Raw genomic sequence first — 23,314 nt, forward strand, 5'->3', positions numbered from 1 at the left:
CTGATCAACTTTAACCCTACTAAAGCTCAGAACACATTAAGTCAAAATGCTTATCAGATTAATAAAGATGAAATTAATCAGTTCATTTCAATAGAAGCCTTAACTCCCAAAGCATTGGAAATATTCCAAAACTATACAAAAAGATAAATTCTCACATATTTCTTAAGAACAAATATATAAAGCAACACTGCGAGCATGCTGATAGGAAGCCCAACCCCAAGTTAAACTATCTAGAATCTGTCAAAAGAAAATTCCTTTGCCAAAATCTGAAAAGAAAATGTTATAAACTACACTATTACAAAAAGTCCTGTGGATCCAAACTAGCTATAATGGCTATAGTCATTTTACCTCTCACTTGAGACAACGCCACTTCGTAATATCTGAATGTACAACCCAGATTCAATTAACGATCTCTATCAATTCCTGTCTCACTAGAAACTCTTTCTACCAGGCTTCATAAGTATGTTTGCTTTCTCTAATCTCCTGAAAGATATCCTTTTTCATTCTAGTGCCTTCCTTCTGCTGATAATAACCTGTTTGTTCGGAGCTGTTGGCATGTTGTCTCTCTCATTAGATTGTTAGCTCTTTGAGAGCAGGGACTGTCTTTTACCTTTCTTTGTATCCCCAGCACTTAGCATACTTCTTGGCACATAGTAGACACTTAATATATATTTACTGACTCACTGACTTATGAATGTAATACAATATTATTGTGTCATAAGAAATGACAAAAGAGATGATATCAGAGAATCTTGGGTACCATAAACATTAAGGAATAGCAAAATGGGCAGAACCAGAACGATTTATACAAAGACAACAACACTGTAAAGAAAAATAGTTTTGAAAGACTTAAGAGCTCTCATAAATGCAATGACTAATCAGGTCTCCAGAGGACTTAGAATGAAGTATGTTACTCATTTCCAGACAGAGACGTGATAGACTTAAAGTGGATGGGGCCTCTCTGTGGATTTGTTTTGCCTAACTGTGCTTATTTTTTACAAGTGTTTTTTTTTTTTCCTTTAGATTGTTAGGGGAGAGCCAGCTATGGTAAAGAGGGGAAGTTAACACAGCGATTAAAACTTTTTAAATGCACAGAAAAGAAGGAAGTTCAGAAAGAAGCACAGGCAAACAGGATAGATTTGAACATAACCTGTTAAATTTGTTACCTACTTTTTTTTAAAGCCAGTGACATGAAATAGGATTCACAATTTCATTTGAAAGCCTCTTTTTTTGTGTTCTGCTGTGTGTATGGAAATTTCCTTTTTTGATGTTTAAGTTCAGAATTAAATACAAAAATTATTTAAGGAAAAAGACATATCCTTAATATGATAACAAATATTTGTCTAAAACCAAAAGTTATTATTTATTAATTTATATTGGTTTATTTGTAATAAAGAAATACTAGAAGGCTTTCCAATAAAATCAGTACAAAACAAGGATTTTTACCATCACTACTATTATTTGATGTAGCTTTGAAAAGGTTAGCTACAGAAAATAAGCAGAAAAAATTGAGATAATATGTATAGGCAGAGAGGAAAACTAGCAAACAATATGATGGTTTACTTAAAGAATCCCAATGATTCAATGAAAAAAAGTAATCAAAACAATTAGTCACTTCGGAAAAGTAGCAGGGTATAAAATGAAACCACAAACATTAGCCTTTATATATAATACTCACAAAAGACAGCAAGAGGAGACATCAAAATAATTCCACTCAAAATTAAGTATAATATACATAATTACCTGGAATTCTACCTACCTAAGACTTATGTGAACATAATTACAAAACACTTTACAGAAATATAGAAAGTAATGGGAAAGCCTGCCAATACTCATAGTTGGTTTCACCAATATAATGATGATACTAAAATAATTTAACAATTAAGCTCCATACTCCACGCTCCCAACTGTCATTCTTCTCACTGGTTGGCAATCCCATGCCTAGAATACTCTCTGTCCTCATTTCTACTTCTCAGCATCCCTGGCTTCCTTCAAATCTCAACCAAAGTCTGAACTTGTGTGTGAAGCCTTTCCCAGTCTTCCTTAATCTTAGTGCCTTCCCTCTGATCCTACTATCAATTTATCCTGTGTCTATCTTGTTTGTACATAATATTTGAATGCTCTCTGCCCCATTAGACAGTAAGCCCCTAGAGAGCAAGGGCTGTTGGTTGTCTTTCTTTGTATCCTCAACACTTAGCAGAGTGCCTGGTACTTAATAATAGACACTTGAAGAGTTAGAACTTGTAAAAACTAGACAAAGTACCAAAATTTACCTGGAAGAACAGAAGGTTGAGAATCTCAAGGGAAATAAACTAAAAGGGTTTAGTGTATGAAAATCATCTGAGATAACCACCAATCTCAAACTATACTATAGAGTTAAAATCACTGAAACTGGTTTGATAAATAGAAGAACAGAATAGGTAAGCAAAACTTATCAAATATTGAATAGAGCCTAGTGTTAAATAAATCCCATGGCACAAATTTAATTAAGTACTTAAGTAAGAACTTCCAATTAGGTTTAGACTAAGATCTTGAACCAAATTCCACAATAAATTTTAAATAGCCACATGACTTAGATGTTAAAGATAATAGAATAAATATCAGAAAAGAATCAGATCAGGTACCTTTCACAGCTATGACTAAAAGGTGAATAATTTTTAACTAAACAAGAGTTAGAGGCAATTAGAAAGCTAAAATAGTTAATTTTATTAGGTGAAATTTTAAAAGATTTTCAAGAACTAAATTAATGCACCTAGGATAAGACAGAAAGCAACTGACTGGGGAGGAAAAAACCTTGTATCGAATGTGTCACCAACCTTCCAGTCAACTCTTAAAGTACTTAAAATATTAAGTACTATTTATCTAAAACCTTGAAAATCATCCTCAACTCTCACTCCATGTTAGAAACACAGCTCAAAGAATCCAAGCAGGCAGCAGAGTGTGGGTGAAGGCATCTTTATTCATCTTCGAAGATGGGCACTCTTCTGAATGTGCCAGAGAGTGCACTGAAGTGAGTCTATTTATACCCCTCAAGGGGTGCCTCCTGACCAATCACATTAAGGTATTTTACTATCTCCCTATTTACATTTCAGTTATTTTAGTTATTACAGTTGCTATTTATACAGAATAACAGTAACAGCCTAAGAACCCATCAGGTGATAGCAGTTGACTAATCAGATTGCGGCACTAGGCCTTAACCTTATTCTGGGCAAAAATGTCCCCATTCCTCTCTAGAACAGTGCTGTGTGAACACACATAACCATACATAACTTGTCAAGAAACAAAACTTAAATCGGGGTTTGAACATCAGGGTCACGTGGGAATCTCCTTGGGGGCCTCAAGGTGAACTCCCAGCCCACCTGACTCCCATAAAACCCAGGCCCCTCTTCTGGCTCTGCTGGGGCCTAAGGCCCAGGAGCCTCAGCTCCTTCGAGCCTCATGTGCTGGCAGCCCCCTGCTGGGAGCTATGGGCAACAAAGCTGTAGGGCCTGAAACCAGACTCACTCTCTGCCTTTAGGGCTCTGAGAAGAGTCCAAATACAGTCTTTTCACTCACTCCACATATCCAGCCCTTTGTGAAATCCTGTCCTTTCTGCCTTGTGTAACGATTGGAATAACGCCACCTGCTGGAGACTTACTGTAGAAGAGTTCTGCCCATGAAGTGAAGGTCTTTGAGGGCAAGACCAGGAGTCTTTTCTTTGGCGTCAGGAAGTGACACGGGCGAGTGGGAGGAGGAAGGAAGAGACTGGCGCTCGTTCTGAGGCTCTCTTTCCTGAGGACGCTGGCGGAGAAGGGAGCTAAAAATGTGCTCTCCCTTTAATAGATAGAAATCTAGGCCTTTCTCTCTTTACCAAATTCTTACTCTCCTTAATAAATGCTTAAAAGTCTAACTCTTGCTAAAGCTTATAATTTATTGGCGACCACTCATTAGATATTTTAGACAGTTTAGCTAGAATTTTAGCCCTTAACACTTGACAACATCTCCTATATATCATCTTCTTTCAATTCACACAGCCACCACACTAGTACAGGTCCCATCACTTCCTGCCAGTCCTACTGCAATAGCTTTCTTTTTTTTTTTTTTAGTGAGGCAATTGAGGTTAAGTGACTTGCCCAGGGTCACACAGCTAGTAAGTGTTAAGTGTCCGAGGCAGATTTGAACTCAGGTACTTCTGACTCCAGGGCCAGTGCTCTATCCACTTCGCCACCTAGCCGCCCCTGCAATAGCTTTCTAATTGGTCTCCCTGCCTCAAGTACTCCAATCCATGCTCCAAAGCTCTTTTTCCTAAGGTGACCACATCACCGTCCACGCAATAAATTCCAGTAATTCTCTAAAACCTCCGTGATCAATTATAAAACATCTGCTTTTCATTGAAAGCTCTTCATGCTTTCCATTCTTCTGACACTTTTGTCCCTTGAGGCACTCTACAATCTGATGACACAGGCCTATATACTGATCCTCACACACATCATGCCATCCCTGGCTGTCCCTCATGCTGGAACTCTCCCTCCTTAATTCTTTGGTTTCCTTCAGGACAGCCCAAATTCTGCAAAAACCCTTCCCAATCACCATCCAGCTCTACCCCGGCCTCCACTGCTAGTGCCTTTCCTCTGCAATTACCTTCCATATACACTGGCTATATCTTGCAGATTGTGTCCTTCATTAAAATGTTCATTTCTTGGGGGCAAGGACTGAGTTTTTGCCCCTTTTTTATATCCCCAGAGCTTAGCACAGTACCTGGAACTACCACTTACTGTGGTAAGTGCTCAATAAATGCTTGTTAACTGACTGACAAGAGTCTGAGAGACAACAAAAAAGACAACTAACAGAAATATGTAAGACCAAAAGTCATTCCCAATAGATAAGTGGCCATAATGAACAAACATTTCTCAAAAGAAGACTTGCAAATTATTAAGAACCATATAAAAGAATGCTTCATATCACTAATAATAAGAGAATGCAAATGAAACCAACCCATTCTTTAGTTTCTCCTCCCACTCAGCAAACTGGCAAAACGCCAAAAGATAGAAATAGTGTGGAAGCAATTTATGGTCAGACACACTCATGTGAAGTATCCTGGAAAGGAATCTGGAATTATGCAAAGAAAATGACTAAACTATCCATACTCTTCGATTCACAACATCCTAGACATATACTCCCAAGGAGGTCAATACCAAAAAGTCCCCCTATAAGCCAATATATTTGTAGCAGCACTTTTCATGGCAATAAAGAACTGGAAACAAAGGAGATGCCCACCAATTTGGGAACTGTTCAACAAACTGAGGTAAATTAATGTAATAAAATATTACAGTGTTGTAAAGAACAATGAACACGATGAATATGGAGAGACATGGAAAGACTTACAAATGGATATGAAGTGAAGTAAGCAAAACCAGGACTATACACAATTGCAAAATATAAGTGGAAACCACAAAAGAATCAAAACTGAATATTATGAAATTATCAGGAAAAACTCAGCAGTGAGGAGATGTGAGAAAGCATACTCCTTCCTTCTTTGAAGGGGATATACCACTGCAGATACTATCAAATTATTTTTATTTTTTGGCTGGTTTTGCTATCCTGGGTTTTTTCCTTCTATTTTATGTCTCATTTTAAGGATAGCTCACTTCAAATAGAAGGGGGAAAAGATATAATGAAAAATAAAGTTAATATAAAAACAAAAGGCATTGATAAAAATTTACTTTAAAAATAAAACAAAAAACTATTAAGAGTGTAATAAAAGAGAGAAACAGCTCATTCAAGGTCTGCTACCTCATGTCTGTTAGATGTACAACATATTATAGTTTCAGTTTGAAGAACTGTCCCTTATTCTTTTGATTCCCTCCACAATCAGAATATGTAATTAACATCTGTCTGAATTCAGTTACTTTCTGTTTCATTAATTTCTTCTCTGAATTAATTCAAGAGCTTCTTTGAAGTTTTAACCTGAAAGATATTTATTTTAAATAACCGAGGAGTACTATTTAGTACATTCAAAGTCTATCCAGATAGGTTTAACAATTATTTCCTAATACAGATGAACTATTTTAACATGCCCTAAAGGCACTTCACCATCACACACTTTTTTCTACCTTTGGAGAAAACCAAAGTCTTGTCATCTAATGAGTCTTGCTGTGCTAGACAAAGAAGCCCTACAATGAACATCATCATGTTAACATCTCGGCTGCTGCTTACCATTGAGCACTTCTCCAAGACTTTCTCCTGGAACTTCAAGAACCCTTCCTGAACATCAGGTTGGTTGAGGGAGAAAGAAAGGAAGTGAGTGAAGGGCTGCTTTCTTCGGAAACTCTCCACAAGGAGATCAATTCGGGTTTTTGCTGAGATGACACCCCCTCGTTGCTGGCCCGTGATTACTGTGAGCAAACAGAAAAACACTTTTTAAAATCGATGATGGTGATAACTAGCGTTTACATATATTATTATCTCATTTGATCCTCCAAACAATCAGGTGAGGTAGATGCCATAATCCCTATTTTACAGATGAGAGAGGAACTGTGGCATCTGGAGGCAGACTGAACCAGACTGTTTCTGCTTTTGTTGTTTTCCTTTTTGGGGGGTTTTCCCTTTTGCTCTGATTCTTCTTTCACAGCACGACTAATGCAGAAATATGTTTAACATGATTGTACATGTATAGCCTATATCAGATTACTTGCTGTCTGGGGTAGGGGGGAAGGAGGGGAGAGAGAGAGAAAAATGTGGAACTAGAAATCTTAGGAAAACAAATGTTGAAAACTATCTCTATAGTTCATTGGAAAATAATAAAATATTTTTATGATTTAAAAAAAAAAGAAGAAGAAGAAGAAGTGACTTACTCTGGGTCACACAGTTAGTAAGAGTCAAAGGCAGAATTTGAATTCAGGTCTTCCTAACTCACAATGCCAGCAATTGTTTGAATTTTAAATGGACTATTGTAAGTATGTGTAAAAGATACAATATCTGATTGTGGTGATACATAGCTAAAACTAATTTCTAGGCCCTCTTCCTTTTAATATTATTCACCTGCTCAGAAAATTTAGGACAGCAACAGTGTCATGGATTAGAAGACTTAAGAAATCAATCTAAGAAAAGTGAAACTACAAAGAGAATATCCTTGAGACAGACAGGTTAAGTCAAAAAGCATACAGAATTCAGGGCAGCTAGGTGGCACAGTGGATAAAGCACAGGCCCTGGATTCAGGAGGACCAGAGTTTAAATCCAGCCTTAGACACTTGGCACTTACTAGCTGTGTGACCCTGGGCAGGTCACCTAACTCTCACTGCCCCGCCAAAAATTTTTTTTAATTAATAAAAGAAATTGTTTTTAAGCATACAGAAGTCACAAAACATTGCAACATTTTTTGATAAAGCAAGATGAATAGATCATAGCCACTGTTTAAGCAGATGGTACCTGGAACCCTCCTGGCTCCACAACTTGCATAGATTGGTATGGAAGAAAATCCGAAAGAAAGAACTGTGAACAATTAAATCAATAATCCAGCAGACAGATCCCAGAGACCATTTTAAAGGTCTAATGATAATAGTCTGAATAAAGAGCAGAGATAGAGATAAATACAGAGACTGGAGCAGTGGTTTCACTAGTGTAGCCCATTTCCTCCGCCAATGCAGGCACCTCACAGTCTTAGCTGCCAGAGCATTGAAAGAATAAGTGATACATCCAGGTCACATAGGCAGCATGGGTCAGAGGCAAGCCTTAAGCCTAGGTCTTCTTGGCTCCATGGCCAGCTCTCTATGCTGCATTCTAAACGAACACATGAAAAAGAACATTAAGATATGCAGGAAGATGCATGATGTAGTAGATGAAAGGTCAACCAGAAAAGAAGACCTATATTCAAACCCTGCCTTGGCCACATACTAGCTGTGTGAGCATGGCAAGTGCCTTCACCTCTCTGGGCCAGAAGCACATTTCTAAGACTCTCAGTTTCAAAAAAGTGGACAATCAGCTTCAGTGGCAGAAGTTTCCACATAATTGATGAAATGAGGGATCTCAATAAAAAAGAAGAATATTAAAAGTATTAGATGAATAGGTATTCATATGTTTTACAGAAATATTTTCCTTTCTTTACAGGAATTTATAACACACTCAACAAAGAGAAATAATTTCATGTACTTATTCTAGCACATTTACCTAAGTCAGTTTAATAGTAGAAACACTGCCCCTTTATTCTCAAAATATCCTGGGATACAAAAGGAAAGTTAATGTCCATTTTATTTTGGGCAAACAAAGTTCAAAAAAATTTTTGTATAAAATATAACTAATAAAAGTCATATCTGCGGGCAGCTAGGTGGCACAGTGGATAGAGCACTGGCCCTGGATTCAGGAGGACCCGAGTTCAAATTCGGCCTCAGACACTTGACACTTACTAGCTGTGTGACCCTGGGCAAGTCACTTAACCCCAACTGCCTCACCAAAAAAAAAAAAAGTCATATCCAAATCATATAGAAATTTCACACAAATATATTAAATCAACAGCTATTCCCCAATACATAAATGGTCAAAGTATATGTATAATTTTCAAAAGAAAATTTGAAAACTACTAACGAAGTATGACAAAATTGCTCCATATCACTGACAATAACAAATGAACATGAAAACAACTCTGCGGTTTCACCTCTCACACAACAAATTGTTAAAGATAACAAAAGATGGAAATAGTCAATGTTTGAAAGGATAGAAGAAACCTCACTAAAACACTTGGGGGAGCTATTAATTAGTCCAACTGTTCTGAAAAAAAATTTGGAATTATGTCTCACCTCTCCCCAAAATGAACTAAAATGTTCATATCCTTTGTTCCTGAGATCCCATTGCTAGGCATATAATGCAAGGAGGTAAAAAACAGATAGAGGGGTTTCACATAAACTAAAATATTAATTATAACATTTTTGTGGCACCAAATAAATGGAAGCATAGTAGGCACTGAGATTAAATTATAGCTAAGAAAATGGTAATACATTAATATAATACAGAAGTATAATAAGTTGTGAATATTGCAGAAAAATGACTTAAAATTGACTGATACTGAGTAAAATAAGCAGAACCAGAAAAATAATATCAATAATTACAATAATGTTAACCGAAAGAACAATAAAATAAAACTCTACACAAACAGGTTTGGCAATAGAAAAGAGTTGAGAAAATATACTTCCCTCCCCTCATTGCCAAAGTGAAGGACTATGCATATCAGGTGCTACATATGCAGTCTGATTTGGTCAATATGTTGGCTGGTTTTGCTAAACTGTTTTTTTTTCCTTTTTCAATCTTGTTATAAAAGATGGTTTGTTATGAAAGTAAGGGAAGGGAAGGAATGAAATATGGTATGAAAACAAAAAAACACCAATAAACAAAAATTAAAAATAAACAGCCGGGGCAGCTAGGTGGTGCGGTGGATAGAGCACCGGCCCTGGAGTCAGGAGGACCTGAGTTCAAATCCAACATCAGACACTTGACACTTGCTGGCTGTGTGACCCTAGGCAAGTCACTTAACCCCAACTGCCTCACCAAAATAAATAAATAAATAGCCATTAAAAACTACTTATGCTACAGTAGGCAACAAGGTAGTGGCTCAGTGGATTCAGCATTGTGCCTGAGGTCAGGAAAAAGTGAGTTCAAACCCAGCCTCAAACACTACTAGCTGTATGACCCTAGGCAAGTCACTCAACCTCTGTTTATCTTAATCCACTGGAGAAGGAAATAGCAAACCACTTCAGTATCCTTAGGTACCAGACACTATTGAGAGAAAAAGTTTCACACCAGAAAAATGCTGTTATCTCAGAAAAATGAGACTGGGAGGGAATCCGGGTAAAGAAGAAGAATTGCAGAAAAGGGCCTCAAGGATAAAAGAGAGTCTTGAAGGCTAGAAGTAGATATAGAAGGGGGCTTCAAGGCCAGTAGTCTAGCTAGTCAAGTATGCCAAAGATTAAAGCTAGTTTATATTGGGCTTGCTTAATTAGCTTATGCATAGTAACTGCCAACACCCCAAAAGTGGAGACTGCCACCATTTTCAAACATGCAACATATATAACAGGAGGGAGGACACGTTAAGAGGAAATATGTAGAGGCATTCTGGGAAGATTATACACCTCTTAGTCCTCAAACAATGTGAGATAAGACTTTGCGTAAGATTTAGGGATAAAAAGAGAAGTTTGCTGTGGCAAAGTCTGCCACTCTTTTCCAGTATGTGCCCATTCTTACAATAATGTAATAAAACTTTCATATAGTCACCAAAAGGGAAAGTCCTTATATTTATTTTTGACAGTATCTGGACATGGACATGGACAGTATAGTCCAGAGAGTCACAGAGTTAGACACAACTGAACGACAACATATGATAGATACAGCAAAGAATAATACTAGAATCTGAAAATGTAAAATTCCTAGTATGGTGATATAACATAGGGTAAGCATTCAAACAGTTTGCAAAAGAGTAATCATTAAAAAAGAGTTCATATTGTCCACAGAGACAGCAATATGGTTTAATGAAGAACTGTAAGTGACAACTATTTTCAGCAATACAATGATCCAAGACAATCCCAAAGGACTATGGATGAAACATACTATCTACCTCCAAAGAAAGAACTGATATTTATTGAACACAGACTAAAGCATGCTATTTTTCACTGTCACTTTTTTCTTTTATTCAAGTTTTCTTGTACAAAATGACTAATATCATAATGTTTTACATAATCACACATGTATAACCTGTGGCGTTTAAAATTATATGTGGTTGGGGGGAGCTAGGTGGCGCAGTGGATAAAGCACCAGCCCTGGATTCAGGAGGACCTGAGTTCAAATCCGGCCTCAGACACTTGACACTTACTAGCTGTGTGACCCTGGGCAAGTCACTTAACCCTCATTGCCTGGCCAAAAAACAAAAGACAACAACATAAAAATATATGTGGTTGCCTTATTTCTGTCCCAAGTTTAGGGAAAATTAGCTGGTGTGAGATTTAAAATTGGATATAAGAGCATTAAACTCTCCTTTTAACTCTTCCCTTATATATCTCCCAGACCACTAAGAAAAAGAAGCCTCTGAGCTTTAATCAGTGAGGGATTAGCTTTTATTGTTTGGGAATTAATTAGACAACAAATAGGTGATACCAATTAGGGAAACAGGAAAGTAGAAATACAAATGAATAATCTTAGATCTAAGCTTAGTCTATATTCTTTTATAAAACTCACTGAATCCCAAAACTGCCTGCCAGACCGAGAACCAGAGCCGATCACCAAAGCGTCACCGCTAAGCTGAGAAGCCAGAGTCAGTGAGACACAGAGCAAACTTCCTTCCCACTCTCACTTTTTAAGTTGGCATCCCGGAAGTAGGCGCACTTGGCCATGCTCTCCGGGCAGCAGCAGGCGCACCACCGTTCGTTGCGGTCTCCTCCCCAAAAGGGCGGTCCTTCAAAAGCCGCTTCAGTAGCATGCGCTCAACTCTCAAATGATTCAGCTAAAACTTCTGTTTTTTTACCACATTCCTCTCTTTGTTCATGCACAGAGAGAGTAAAGGGCTTACTATAATTTGAGAGTCCTAGGGTAGGTGCTGATAACAAGGCCCATTTTAATTCTGTTATGGCTGAGAGATGCTGGGGATCCAACTGTAAAGTGTCTGGGACAGAATTTTTTGTTAGAGCTATGAGAGGTTTAGTAATTTCACCAAAAGAAGGTATCCATTGTCTGCAGTACCCAGCTGCTCCCAGAATGGCTCTTAACTGCCTCTTCATAGTGGGGGCAGAGAGTTGTTGAATTGCCTGGACTTGCTTAGAAGAGACAGAGCGAGTTCCAGCAGCCAGAATAAATCCTAAGTATTCTACCTGGGGCAAACACCATTGTACTTTTGACTTGGACACCTTGTGGCCTCTCTTGTGCAGCTCTAGTAGTAAGTGACAGCTATCTTCCTGACAAAGTTCAGCATTAGGGGAGGCCAAAAGTAAGTCATCAACATATTGTACTAAGGTGGAGCCTTTAAAGGTAATGGAGGCCAGATCCTGCTGTAAAATTTGGGAAAATAATGTGGGCCTGTCTACAAATCCCTTCGTGGTCGCCATCTGTTAAGGGCTAAAATTCTATGTAGTCTGTCTAAAATATCTAATGAGTGGTCGCCAATAAATTATAAGCTTTAGCAAGAGTTAGACTTTTAAGCATTTATTAAGGAGAATAAGAATTTGGTAAAGAGAGATAGAAAGGCCTACATTCATCTATCTATTAAAGGTAGAGCGCATTTCTAGCTCCGCTCTCCACCAGAGTCCACAGGAAAGGGCCCCACTCAGAGCGCCAGGCTCCCCCCTTCTTCCTCCCACAAGCAAATGTCACTTCTTGACACCAAAGAAAAGACTCCTGGTCTTGCCCTCAAAGACCTTCACTTCATGGCAGAGCTTTTCTACAGTAAGTCTCCAGCAGGTGGCATCATTCCAATCATTACACTGGGGTTTCTAATATATTGCTACTTATAAATTAGAAGCTTTAGCACTAGTTTGGGGCATTAAGCATTTATTAAAGCATACTAAATATTAGTAAAGAGAGAACACGTGGCTCAGAAAGTTAAAAAGGCCTATCTAGCCTAGAGGAGAGACAGAGCTCAGCCTGGCTTCATTCTTTCTCCAAGTTTGTGTCTATGTAAGCTTCCTCCGAGTCCAGAGGAAAGGTGGCCCTTCCACACTGCTCAACGCTAGTATCATTCAAATCTATTGGCTTATGGGACTTGAGGTCCATGGGCAGAATATCCTGAGGTCAGAGTTCAGAGAACACACCCTCTGAGGGCCAAGCTTTGAAAGCTTAACTTTAAGTGAGTTAATCAGCAAGGTCAATCTAATCAATCTTAATATTATCCCCTGGGGGGGGGGCGCCTCTGGGCATCCCAAAACCAATTATTTTCTCACAAACCCATATATGATTGCTTACTGCCTCAGAGTAGGGGGGGATGGGAGGGAAGGAGGGATAAAATTTGGAACTCAAAACTATAAATAAAAATATTTATTATTTTTTAAAAATTAAATATACTACTTGTGACATCAGATGACTCCTTTGGAGCAGAGAATACCAGGGAACATTATGGTAACATAAAAACAAAAGAACTACATGAAAACAACCACAAAATACTTCATACAAATAAAATATGGAGGAAATATTAATTCCTTATAGATAAGCCAAGTAAATACAATAAAAATGACAATGCTACCTAAATTAATTCAGTGACACTTCAATCAAACTACCAAATTATTACTTTGTAGAGCTAGGAAAAAGAATAACAAAATTCCTCTGGAAGAACAAAAGATCGAGAATCTCAAGGAAAATGATGAAAAAAATTGAGAAGGAAGGGGTCTAGCAGTACCAGAACTTAAACATAGTAGCAATTATCCAAATGATTTGGTATTGGCTACGAAATAGAGATTAATCACTGAACAGAGAAGGTAAACGATATAAAGAAGCAAAAGAACACAATAGCCTCACATACGATAAATCCCAAAACATAGCTCCTGAAGTAGATCTGAAAGGAAATCAATATTTGACTAAAAATTTCTGAAAAACCTAGAAAGCAGTCTGCCAGAAAACAGGTATAAACCAACATCTCACAATGTATTCCAAGATAAGCTGAAAAAGAATATATGACTTGGACATTAAGGGTGACATCATAAAAAAAATAGAGGAGCACAGAAGAAATCATCCTTCTTTTCTATGTATAGAAGAAGAGTTCATGGTCAAACAAAGGACAGAGAGAATCACAGAAAATAAAATAGACAATTTTGATAACAAAAAATTTTAGGGGCGGCTAGGTGGCAAAGTAGATAAAGCACTGACCCTGGATTCAGGAGGACCTGAATTCAAATCCAGCCTCAGACACTTGACACTAACTAGCTGTGTAACCCTGGGCAAGTCACTTAACCCTCATTGCCCTGCCCCACCCCCCAAAAAAATTTAAAGCTTTTGCACAAACAAAAATCAATACAGCTAAAATTAGAAGGGAAACAGGTAACTGGAGGAGAGGAAAGGAGGAATCTTTGAAGCAAGTTTTTCTGATAATGGTTTCATTTCCAAGATATATAAAGATCTAATTCAAATGTATAAGAATAAGAGCCATTTCCCAGTTGATAAGCAGTCAAAAGATATTAACAGGTAGTATTCTAGGGCAGCTAGGTGGCGCAGTGAATAAAGCACTGGCCCTGGATTCAGGAGGACCTGAGTTCAAATCTGGTCTCAGACACTTGACACTTACTAGCTGTGTGACCCTGGGCAAGTCACTTAACCTTCAATGCCCTGCAAAAACAAATAAAAACAACAACAAAAAAACAGATAGTATTCTAAGGAAGAAATCAAAGCTATCAACAGCTATGTTTAAAAAGAAAAAAAAGCTCCACTCAGTAATAGGGAAATGCAAATTAAAATAACTCTGATATTCTACCCTCCATACCCATCAGATTATGAAAGCTGACCAAAAAAAAAAAAATGTTTGAAGAGCTATAAAAAAATAGGCATACTAATACAATGTTGGTGAAGCAGTAAACTGATCCAACAGTTCTGGAAATCTGGATCCAACTATCCAGCTATTCTGGAAAACAATTTTGAACTATGCCCAAAAGTTACTAAACTATGCATATCCTATTGTGAAAACTGGGACACTAATGCATATGGTATATGAATATAACAGAATACTATTCTGCTATAAGAAATGATGAGCAGGTGGATTTCATAAAAACCTGTTAAGACATACATGAACTGATGCTGAGTGAAGTGAGCAGAACAAGGAGAACATTGTATACAGCAACAGCAATATTGTAATGATGATCAATTATGATAGAATTAGCTGTTCTCAGCAATACAATGATCTGAGACAATTCTAAAAGACTCATGATGGAAAATGTTCTCCACATCCAGAGAAAGAACTATGGAGTCTGAATGCAGGTCAAAATATTCATAACTTTTGGGTGGGCCAAAAGTTATGAATATTTAATAACTCCTTTATTTTTATTTAATTTAAAATACTATAGTACTGTATACAGTATATAAAGGAAATGAATTTATGTGTGAAAAATCCAATCTTGTAAATGGTGAAAAATAAAGAAAAAATAATTTTCAAAAAGTTATTAAAGCATCAGACCCCTTTGTGACTTTTGGTCCACCCTGTATTTTCACTTTTTGGTTTTTGTTTTCTTAATCTTTCTCATGGTTTTTTCCCTTTTGTTCTTATTCTTCTTTTATAACATGACTAATATGGAAATATGTTTAACATGACTGCACATGTATAATCTATATCAGATTGCTTGCTATCTTGGGAAGGGGGAAGAGCAAGGAAAAAGGGAGAAAAATTTGGAACTCAAAAATATTTTTTAAATTAATGTTGAAAACTATCTTTACATGTAATTTGAAAAAAATTAAATAATATTTATAAAAAATAAAAATAAACTATGCATATCCTCTGACCCAGCAATGCCTCTACTAGGCCTAGACCCCAAAAAGATCAAAGAAAGAAGAAAAGGACCCATATATACACAAATATTGCAGTTTTTCTCATGGTGAAAAAGAACTAAAAACTAAAGGAGGAATCAATTGGGGAATGGCTAAACAAATTAGGGCACAATGATGTAATGAAATATTATTGTGCTATAAAAACTGATGAAAGGGACAATTTCAGAGAAGCCTCATATGAACTGATAGAGTGAAGTAAGCAGAACCAAAAGAACAATTTTATATACAATAACAACACTGTAAGGACAAAAACAACTTTGAAAGCCTTAAGAATTCTAATCAATACAATGACCAGCCAGGGAAACCAGATGATCCATGACAAAACATGCTACTCCCCTTTTGAAAGAGGTAATGAACTAAGGATACAAATTGAAACATATGTGGGTTTTTTAAAAAATATATATCCAATGAAAGAATTAGTTTTGTTTAACTATATTTGTTACATACTTATTAAAAATTTGTTACAAGGGTTTGGTTTTTCTTTTTTTCCTCTATGAGGGAAAAGAGAAAATAGATTTTTGTTCATATTTTTAAAAACAACAAAAAAGAATATAACTACATTCAGCTAGACATACCTTATTTTCACATATACACAAAAGTGAAAACGACTGTTTTACATGCATGCTAAATCTCACCAATTTCTCCTTCCATTCCAGGTTTAGGAATGTTAATAGAAGTTCGAGTTTCCATTTCTAGTTTCTTTCTGGTCTCGCCTTTCTTCCCAATTATATACCTGCAACATAAAGAAAAAAGTAATTCAAATGTTTGCAAAATAAGTGGCTAAAATGTTTTAAATCATAACATGTCACAAAATTTTATTTCACTCAGCATCGTGAATTCTATATTAGTAAAGAAAATTAGCAAGTGGCAAAAGGTCTATGATAGAGAGAAATACATAGATTTCAGATAAGCCTTAAAGACATGAGAAGCAGGATTATTAACCTGGATTCAACAACTGTGACTCTTGAAGGCCAACCCCCAGCTTATCACCTTCACAGGGCCTTCTGTGCATTCACTGAGCTATGTTCCTTCTCCATTTGTGCTGTAGGAAGCTGAGTAAGGTATGGTAGTATTTTCCTTTATAATACCAGGCTCCAACTTATTGAAAGCCAGTAGGGGCAGCTAGGTGGCGCAGTGGATAGAGCACCAGCCCTGGAGTCAGGAGTACCTGAGTTCAAATCCGACCTCAGACACTTGACACTTACTAGCTGTGTGACCCTGGGCAAGTCACTTAACCTCAATTGCTTCACTTAAAAAACAAAAAAAAAAAAGTCAGTATAGGTACAAGATATCAGAAACTATAGAAACATCCACTATAAAGTTGCATGGAATAGTAGAATAGAAATAAACCCAAAGCATATGGAGGATCACCAAAAAAAAGAAAGAAAATGTGAGTGAGAGAATTGGTTTAGTTTATAACATACGGGGCTGGGTAGCAAAGTAGAGGCCAGGGCCTGGAGTCAGGAAGACTTTAGTTCAAATCTGGCCTCAGACATTTACTAGCTGTGTGACCCTAGACAAGTCATTTAACCCTATTTGCCTCAGTTTCCTTATCTGCAAAAGGGGGTAATAATTGTACCTATCTGCCAGGGTTGTTGGGAGGATCAATGGACATAATAATTGTAAAGTCCTTAGCACAGTGAAAGCACTACATAAATATTAGCTATTATTATTATGATAAGGTTGAAGCAAAACAAAAAAAAATTCTATTTCCTAGGGTATGCCACCTTGTATCATTAGTTATTAATAATACATACCTCCTAACTCCCCACCCAGATTATGAGATGTAAGAGGGCAAAGACTCTTACACTACTTTGTATTCTCAATACATACTACAAAGCCTTGAATATGATGAACATTCTACATATGTTTATTGTTGTATCTAGTTCTGAAATAACAAATAAGGAGAAAAAAATGGTCTTGCTTTGGGGCCCCAGAATTATGGGAATATACAATGTTTGCAAGAAGATGGCAATAGTTTGGACATCTTGGCATTTACAAAACAAAGACTGATAAAGACTTTGTCTCCAAAAAGAAATGTGTGTCTATCTAAAGATTTAAGAGGTAAAACAATGATATAAATAGGCTTTGACCAAGAACTAGTGGAACCATAAAACAAATGAGAAGAGAAAGGAACATTTAGGTTAATAACCATGAAAAGGATAACATCAGGAAAGAAATCTGTCAAAAGACTTATCTGATAGTTTTCCTTTTGTTAAAAAAAAAAAAAAGACTTTTATTTCTAAGGTATCTAGTTTAGAGGAAGCTCAAAATTAGAAAGATGCTTACCTCACAGGAGGAAATGTCAAATTATCTGGCATTCTAGAATACTAAATTATGTCTATAATTAATCTATAATAATACTCAATATGCAAAGTAAATATGTTAGTATGGCATACTAAATTTATCAGTGTGACTATCATACAAAGATTACAAGTTATCTACAAAGATGGATCTGGGAAAAGTGTATTACCTAGTGCTCCAAAAGAGATGTTTGTATAACTACTAAGAAGTATGGATCAGAAAGAATGGTGGTAATGTAATGCTTACTCCCAAAACAATGAATACAGGTAAACTAAAACATAATTAGCCATTAGATATCTCAGTTGAAATGAAAGTAGCAGGGAAGAATCACGTTTCTACCTTCTACCATGTTTCCTATGAGCATAAAACTTATATAAAACTTAATGAACTTACTTGAACAGTAGACTAGGGACTGCCACTGAACACTGGAAGCCTCTTTCGGTCTGCTCCACCATACAGGAATCACTGAGCTCTTCTGAATACTCCATGGGCTCTGCACAGAAACAATTAAATCTTTAAGAAACTGGATGGACTACAAATCTTTCCCCCATCTTCACATTTTTTTGTGTTTCATTTTTTAAAGCACAGCTTATTCCAATATAATCTGTTCAGGACAAAGATCAATAATATACAATCAGGGCCAGAGGAAAATTCCTACCAAGTAGGAATCTTTATCATCTACAGGAATTAGTATTTTTACAAGTGAAGTACAAAAGAAAAAGGGGGTCAGAGGGCAAGATCTACAAGACAGTAACATAGTAACTGTTCAGAAGAAGAATGCCAAAATAGGCACCTTAGAAGCTTTAATGCTTCTAAGAGGAATACAGATGCTAAAGAAGGACTATATAAGTATATGGGCCATGAATCAAAAGAAAAAATTTTAAATAGATAGAAAGGGAAGATAAATAATAAAGATATAATAAGGGAAAGACTTTTTTAAAGAAAAAAATGCAGAAAATGAAATTTTAAAACTTATAAACAAAATCCAAAAGGGAGAAAAGAAAGAAATATCATTTGACCATTTAACTGAGAGGGGGGGAAAGAGAGGAAGAATAAATAGATAAAAGCAAAAAAGGAAAAATGAACTAATAAGCAAAACTGCAAAACTAGGGAAAAGGGCAACAAGGGGGTAGGAGGGTTTGAGAATAAACAGAAGACAGTCTGTATGAATAAGACTGTCTTAAAATAGAGTAAGCTAAAATAAGTAAAGCGATATAGCACTTTTTTTACAGAGGAAGAAGGGGAAAAACCTAATTTGAAAAAAACAACAGCATCATAATAGAGACAAATGGAGGAAAACACAAACCTAACTCTCATGATTTTAAATATGATATATTTAGCAATCTATTAAAATAAAAGAGAGTAACAGATTGGATAAGAAAAAGCCTACAATCTGTTTAAAAACAAAGACAGACAGAATCATGAAGGTCTGGGGCAGAAATTTACTAGGTATCAAATTACTGAAAAGAAACAGAAGCAGCAAAAACAAACATTTGAAACAAAAGAGATAAACAAGGTAATTATATTATGCTGAAAGGAACTACATACCAAAAACACCCCCAACATCAATACAGAAATTATATGCTCCAAATGTCAGCCTCTAAATTCATAAAGCAAACATTAAATGAATTACAAAAAGACACAAACAGTAACACAATAGTGACAGGAGATTTAAATGTCTCTCAGTTTTGGATAAGTCTAAAGAAAGATAAACAAAAATATATTAGTTAATAAACCAAGGGAGAAACTAGAATTTTATTTTTGTATATACACAAACACACACACACATATGCTAATATTGTTGTTTTTGTTGTTATTGTCTATCCTTTGTTCTCAATGAGGACCATGACATTGGGAGGTGATGTTGTGATTTGAATGAACTGGATTTAAGTGAAGGAGAGCTATGCAAAGTCACCAGCCTCACACTCTCTCTCCTCCAGAGCCATCTGGGTCCAGTGGCAAGATATAGATGGGAAAAACTGAAGATGGCCCTGGATGAAGTAAGACACCTTGGTCTTTTGAAAATAAGGTCTTTCCCAGGTCTCAGTTTGCCTGAGGCAAAGCCCATTCAGTAATTAAGGCTAAGTACGCAAAGAATGAGGCAAAGAATGATTTTTTTACCAAGTCAAAGATGAGAGATTGATAGATAGATAGATAGATAGATAGATGGATAGATGGATAGATAGATGGATGAATAAATAAATAGATAAAGACTACTAAAGAATACATGTTTCTTGGTCAAAGGATATGAACAGGCAGTTTTCAGATGAAGAAATTAAAGCTATCTATAATCATATGAAAAAATGTTCTCAATCACTATTGATTAGAGAAATGCAAATTAAAACTACTCCGAGGTACTACCTCATACCTATAGGATTGGCTAATATGACAAAAAAGGAAAATGATAAATGTTGGTGATGTGGGAAAATTGGAACACTAATGCATTGCTGGTGGAGTTGTGAACTGATCCAACCATTCTGGAAAGCAATTTGGAACTGTGCCCAAAGGGCTATAAAACTGTATATCCATTGACCCTGTAATACCACTACTAGGTCTGTATCCCAAAGAGATCATAAAAAAGTGAAAAGGACCCACATGTACCAAATATTTATAGCTGCTCTTTTTGTAGCAGCAAAGAATTGGAAATTCTTTGCCCATCAATTGGAGAATGGATAAACAAGTTGTGGCATATGAATGTAATAGAATATTATTATGTTGTAAGAAATGATAAGCAGATAATATCTTTTTTAAAAAAAGGAATTGGTGGTGAGGAGTGAAATGAAGTCTATTTAAGGTCACTTTCAGCTCTAAAATCTTGTGATTCTTAGGGATTGTACTGTTGCTAAACATACCCGGAATTTGTAGCATTCGTTGTCTGACAAAATTTGTTTTAATAAAAATACTGTTCAAAAAAAAGAAAGAAAGAAATGATAAGCAGATGGATTTCAGAAAAACCTGGAAAAACTTACATGAATTGATGCTGAGTGAAATGAGCAGAACCAAGAGAACACAGTACCCAGTATCAACAACATTGTGTGATGATCAACTGTGATAGCTTTAACTCTTCTCAGCAATACAATGATCTAAGACAATGCCAAAAGATTTATGGTGGAAAATGTTCTCCACATCCAGAAAAAGAACTGTGGAATCTGAATGCAGATTGAAGCATACTATTTTCACTTTTGTCGTTGCTTTTTTGTTATTGTTCTTGTTTATTCTTTCTTGTGTTTTTTTTTTCTTTTTGTTTTAATTCTTCTCTTATAACAAGACTAATGTGGAAACATGTTCATTTGGTTTTGGGGGGGGGTGTTTTTTTTGCAAGGAAATGAGGGTTAAGTGATTTACCCAGGGTCACACAGCTAGTAAGTTTCAACTGTCTGAGGCTGGATTTGAACTCAGGTCCTCCTGAATCCAGGGCCAGTGCTTTATCCACTGTATCACCTAGCTGCCCACGGAAATATGTTTAACATGATTATAACATATAACCTATATCAGGTTGCTTGCTGGCTTTGGGAGAGGGGAGGGAAGAAGGGTGGAAGAAAAATTTGGAACTCAAACAAATACCTTTACATGTAATTGGCAAAAATTAAAAAGAAAATAAAATATTTTTTAAAAAGAAAAAAGAAAAAATACTATTTTTATGATTATGAACATCCCATACTGTACTGGGAATAGAGAAAGAGACAATATATAAAATCAAATTATTATAAGGTATTGTGATTCCCAAAATGGATGAATGAGTAAGAAGCACGTATTAAACTTTCATTACATGCCAAGCACTGTGATAAGCACAAGAAGCACAAATAGAAAAAGTTAGTCCTTGCTCTCAAGGACGTCACCCTCTGGAGCAGCCCATCACCATTTGAAAGGAAGAAATGGGCCGAAGAGTCTACATCAAAATTTCTTAAACTGTGGGTCACAACCCCATAGGGTCACATAACTGAATGTGAGGGTTGTGAAAAATTTGGCAGTAAATGTTCAATTTGCATACCTATTTTATATATCTATACGCCCAGGGTCATGTAAAAATTTCTCGGGTGAAAAGGGGTCCTGAGTGAAAAGGTTTAAGAAACCCTGGTCTAGATAAAGAAGGAGTCTGGATTTTTCCTGAGAGGGATGAAGATTGGGGTTAAGTGTCACTCAAGATGGAGGTCAGACATTAGGAAAAGTAAGAAATATTCTTAAAAAGAGTCCCACCTGAAAATTGGAACACTAATGCATTGTTGGTGGAGCTGTGAACTGATCCAACCATTCTGGAGAGCAATTTGGAATTATGCCCAAAGGGCGATAAAGCTGTGCATACCCTTTGACCCAGCAATCCCACTTTTAGGTCTTTTGCCCAAAGAAATCATGGAAGGGGGAAAGGGACCCACATGTACAAAAATATTTATAGCTGCTCTTTACGTGGTAGCAAGGAATTGAAAGTTGAGGGGGTGCCCATCAATTGGGGAATGGCTGGACAAGTTGTGGTATATGAATACAATGGAATACTATTGTACTGTAAGAAATGATGAGCAGGAAGAGTTCAGAGAAACCTGGAGGGTCTTACGTGAGCTGATGATAAGTGAGATGAGCAGAACCAGAAGAACATTGTACACAGTATCATCAACATTGAGTGTTGACCTACTGTGATGGACTATATTCTTCTCACCAATGCAATGGTACAGAAGAGTTCCAGGGAACTCATGATAGAAGAGGATCTCCAAATCCAAGAAAAAAAAAGAAAGAAAGAACTGTGGAGTATAGATGCTGATTGAACCATATTATTTCTTTTGTTTTGGGTGCTGTTTTTTTTTCTATTTTGAGGTTTTGCATCACTGCTCTGATTCTTTCTCTTGTAACAGGATTAATGCAGAAATAGGATTAATGTTATTATGTGTATATACATATGTGTGTGTATATGTATATATATCTATATGTATATGTATAGAGATATATAGATATAACCTATATCAGATTACCTGCTGTCTAGGGGAGGGGGGAGGGAGGGGAGGGAGGGAGAAAAATCTGAAATTGTAAAGCATGTATAAACAAAAGTTGAGAACTATCTTTACATGTAACGGAAAAAATAAAATACCTCATACATTTAAAAAAAAAAAAAAGAGTCCCACCTTTCTCAAACCTTTTTTACTCACAGCAGAGTATTCTTTACAGTGAGGAATTGCAGTACACTGAACAATTAAACTGTCAAAAAAGGATTCCAGTTAGGCCTCCAGACCTATTAGCTGAGCCTTGAGATTCCCCACCTCTCCTTTACCTTTTCCTCTTCTCCCTCCTCTTTCGTTTTTTTTTGTTTTGTTTTTTTGTTTGTTTTGCGGGGCAATGGGGGTTAAGTGACTTGCCCAGGGTCACACAGCTAGTAAGTGTCTGAGGCCAGATTTGAACTCAGGTACTCCTGAATCCAGGGCCGGTGCTTTATCCATTGCGCCACCTAGCCGCCCCCTTCCCTCCTCTTTCTTTACTTCGCCAGGACTCACATTGGAAGAGCCAGCTTTGCACCTCTGCAGATAGAGCTGCTACTGTGTCCTTCCCAATG

General features: G+C 36.6%; 1 protein-coding gene across 1 annotated transcript in view; it reads right to left on the reverse strand.

Annotated features, from left to right (window-relative positions):
- Positions 1–23,314, reverse strand: part of ASCC1 (activating signal cointegrator 1 complex subunit 1) — a 129,622-nt gene that overhangs the window by 90,310 nt on the left and 15,998 nt on the right. The window contains exons 3-5 of the mRNA XM_043983014.1: positions 18,172–18,271; positions 16,110–16,207; positions 6,196–6,374 (exon numbers count right to left, since the gene is read on the reverse strand). Of these exons, the coding sequence (XP_043838949.1) occupies positions 6,196–6,374; positions 16,110–16,207; positions 18,172–18,271 (377 nt within the window). The remainder of the gene's footprint in view (positions 1–6,195; positions 6,375–16,109; positions 16,208–18,171; positions 18,272–23,314) is intronic.

Source organism: Dromiciops gliroides, chromosome 2 (genome assembly GCF_019393635.1).
Source record: "Dromiciops gliroides isolate mDroGli1 chromosome 2, mDroGli1.pri, whole genome shotgun sequence".
Classification (NCBI taxonomy): Eukaryota; Metazoa; Chordata; class Mammalia; order Microbiotheria; family Microbiotheriidae; genus Dromiciops; species Dromiciops gliroides.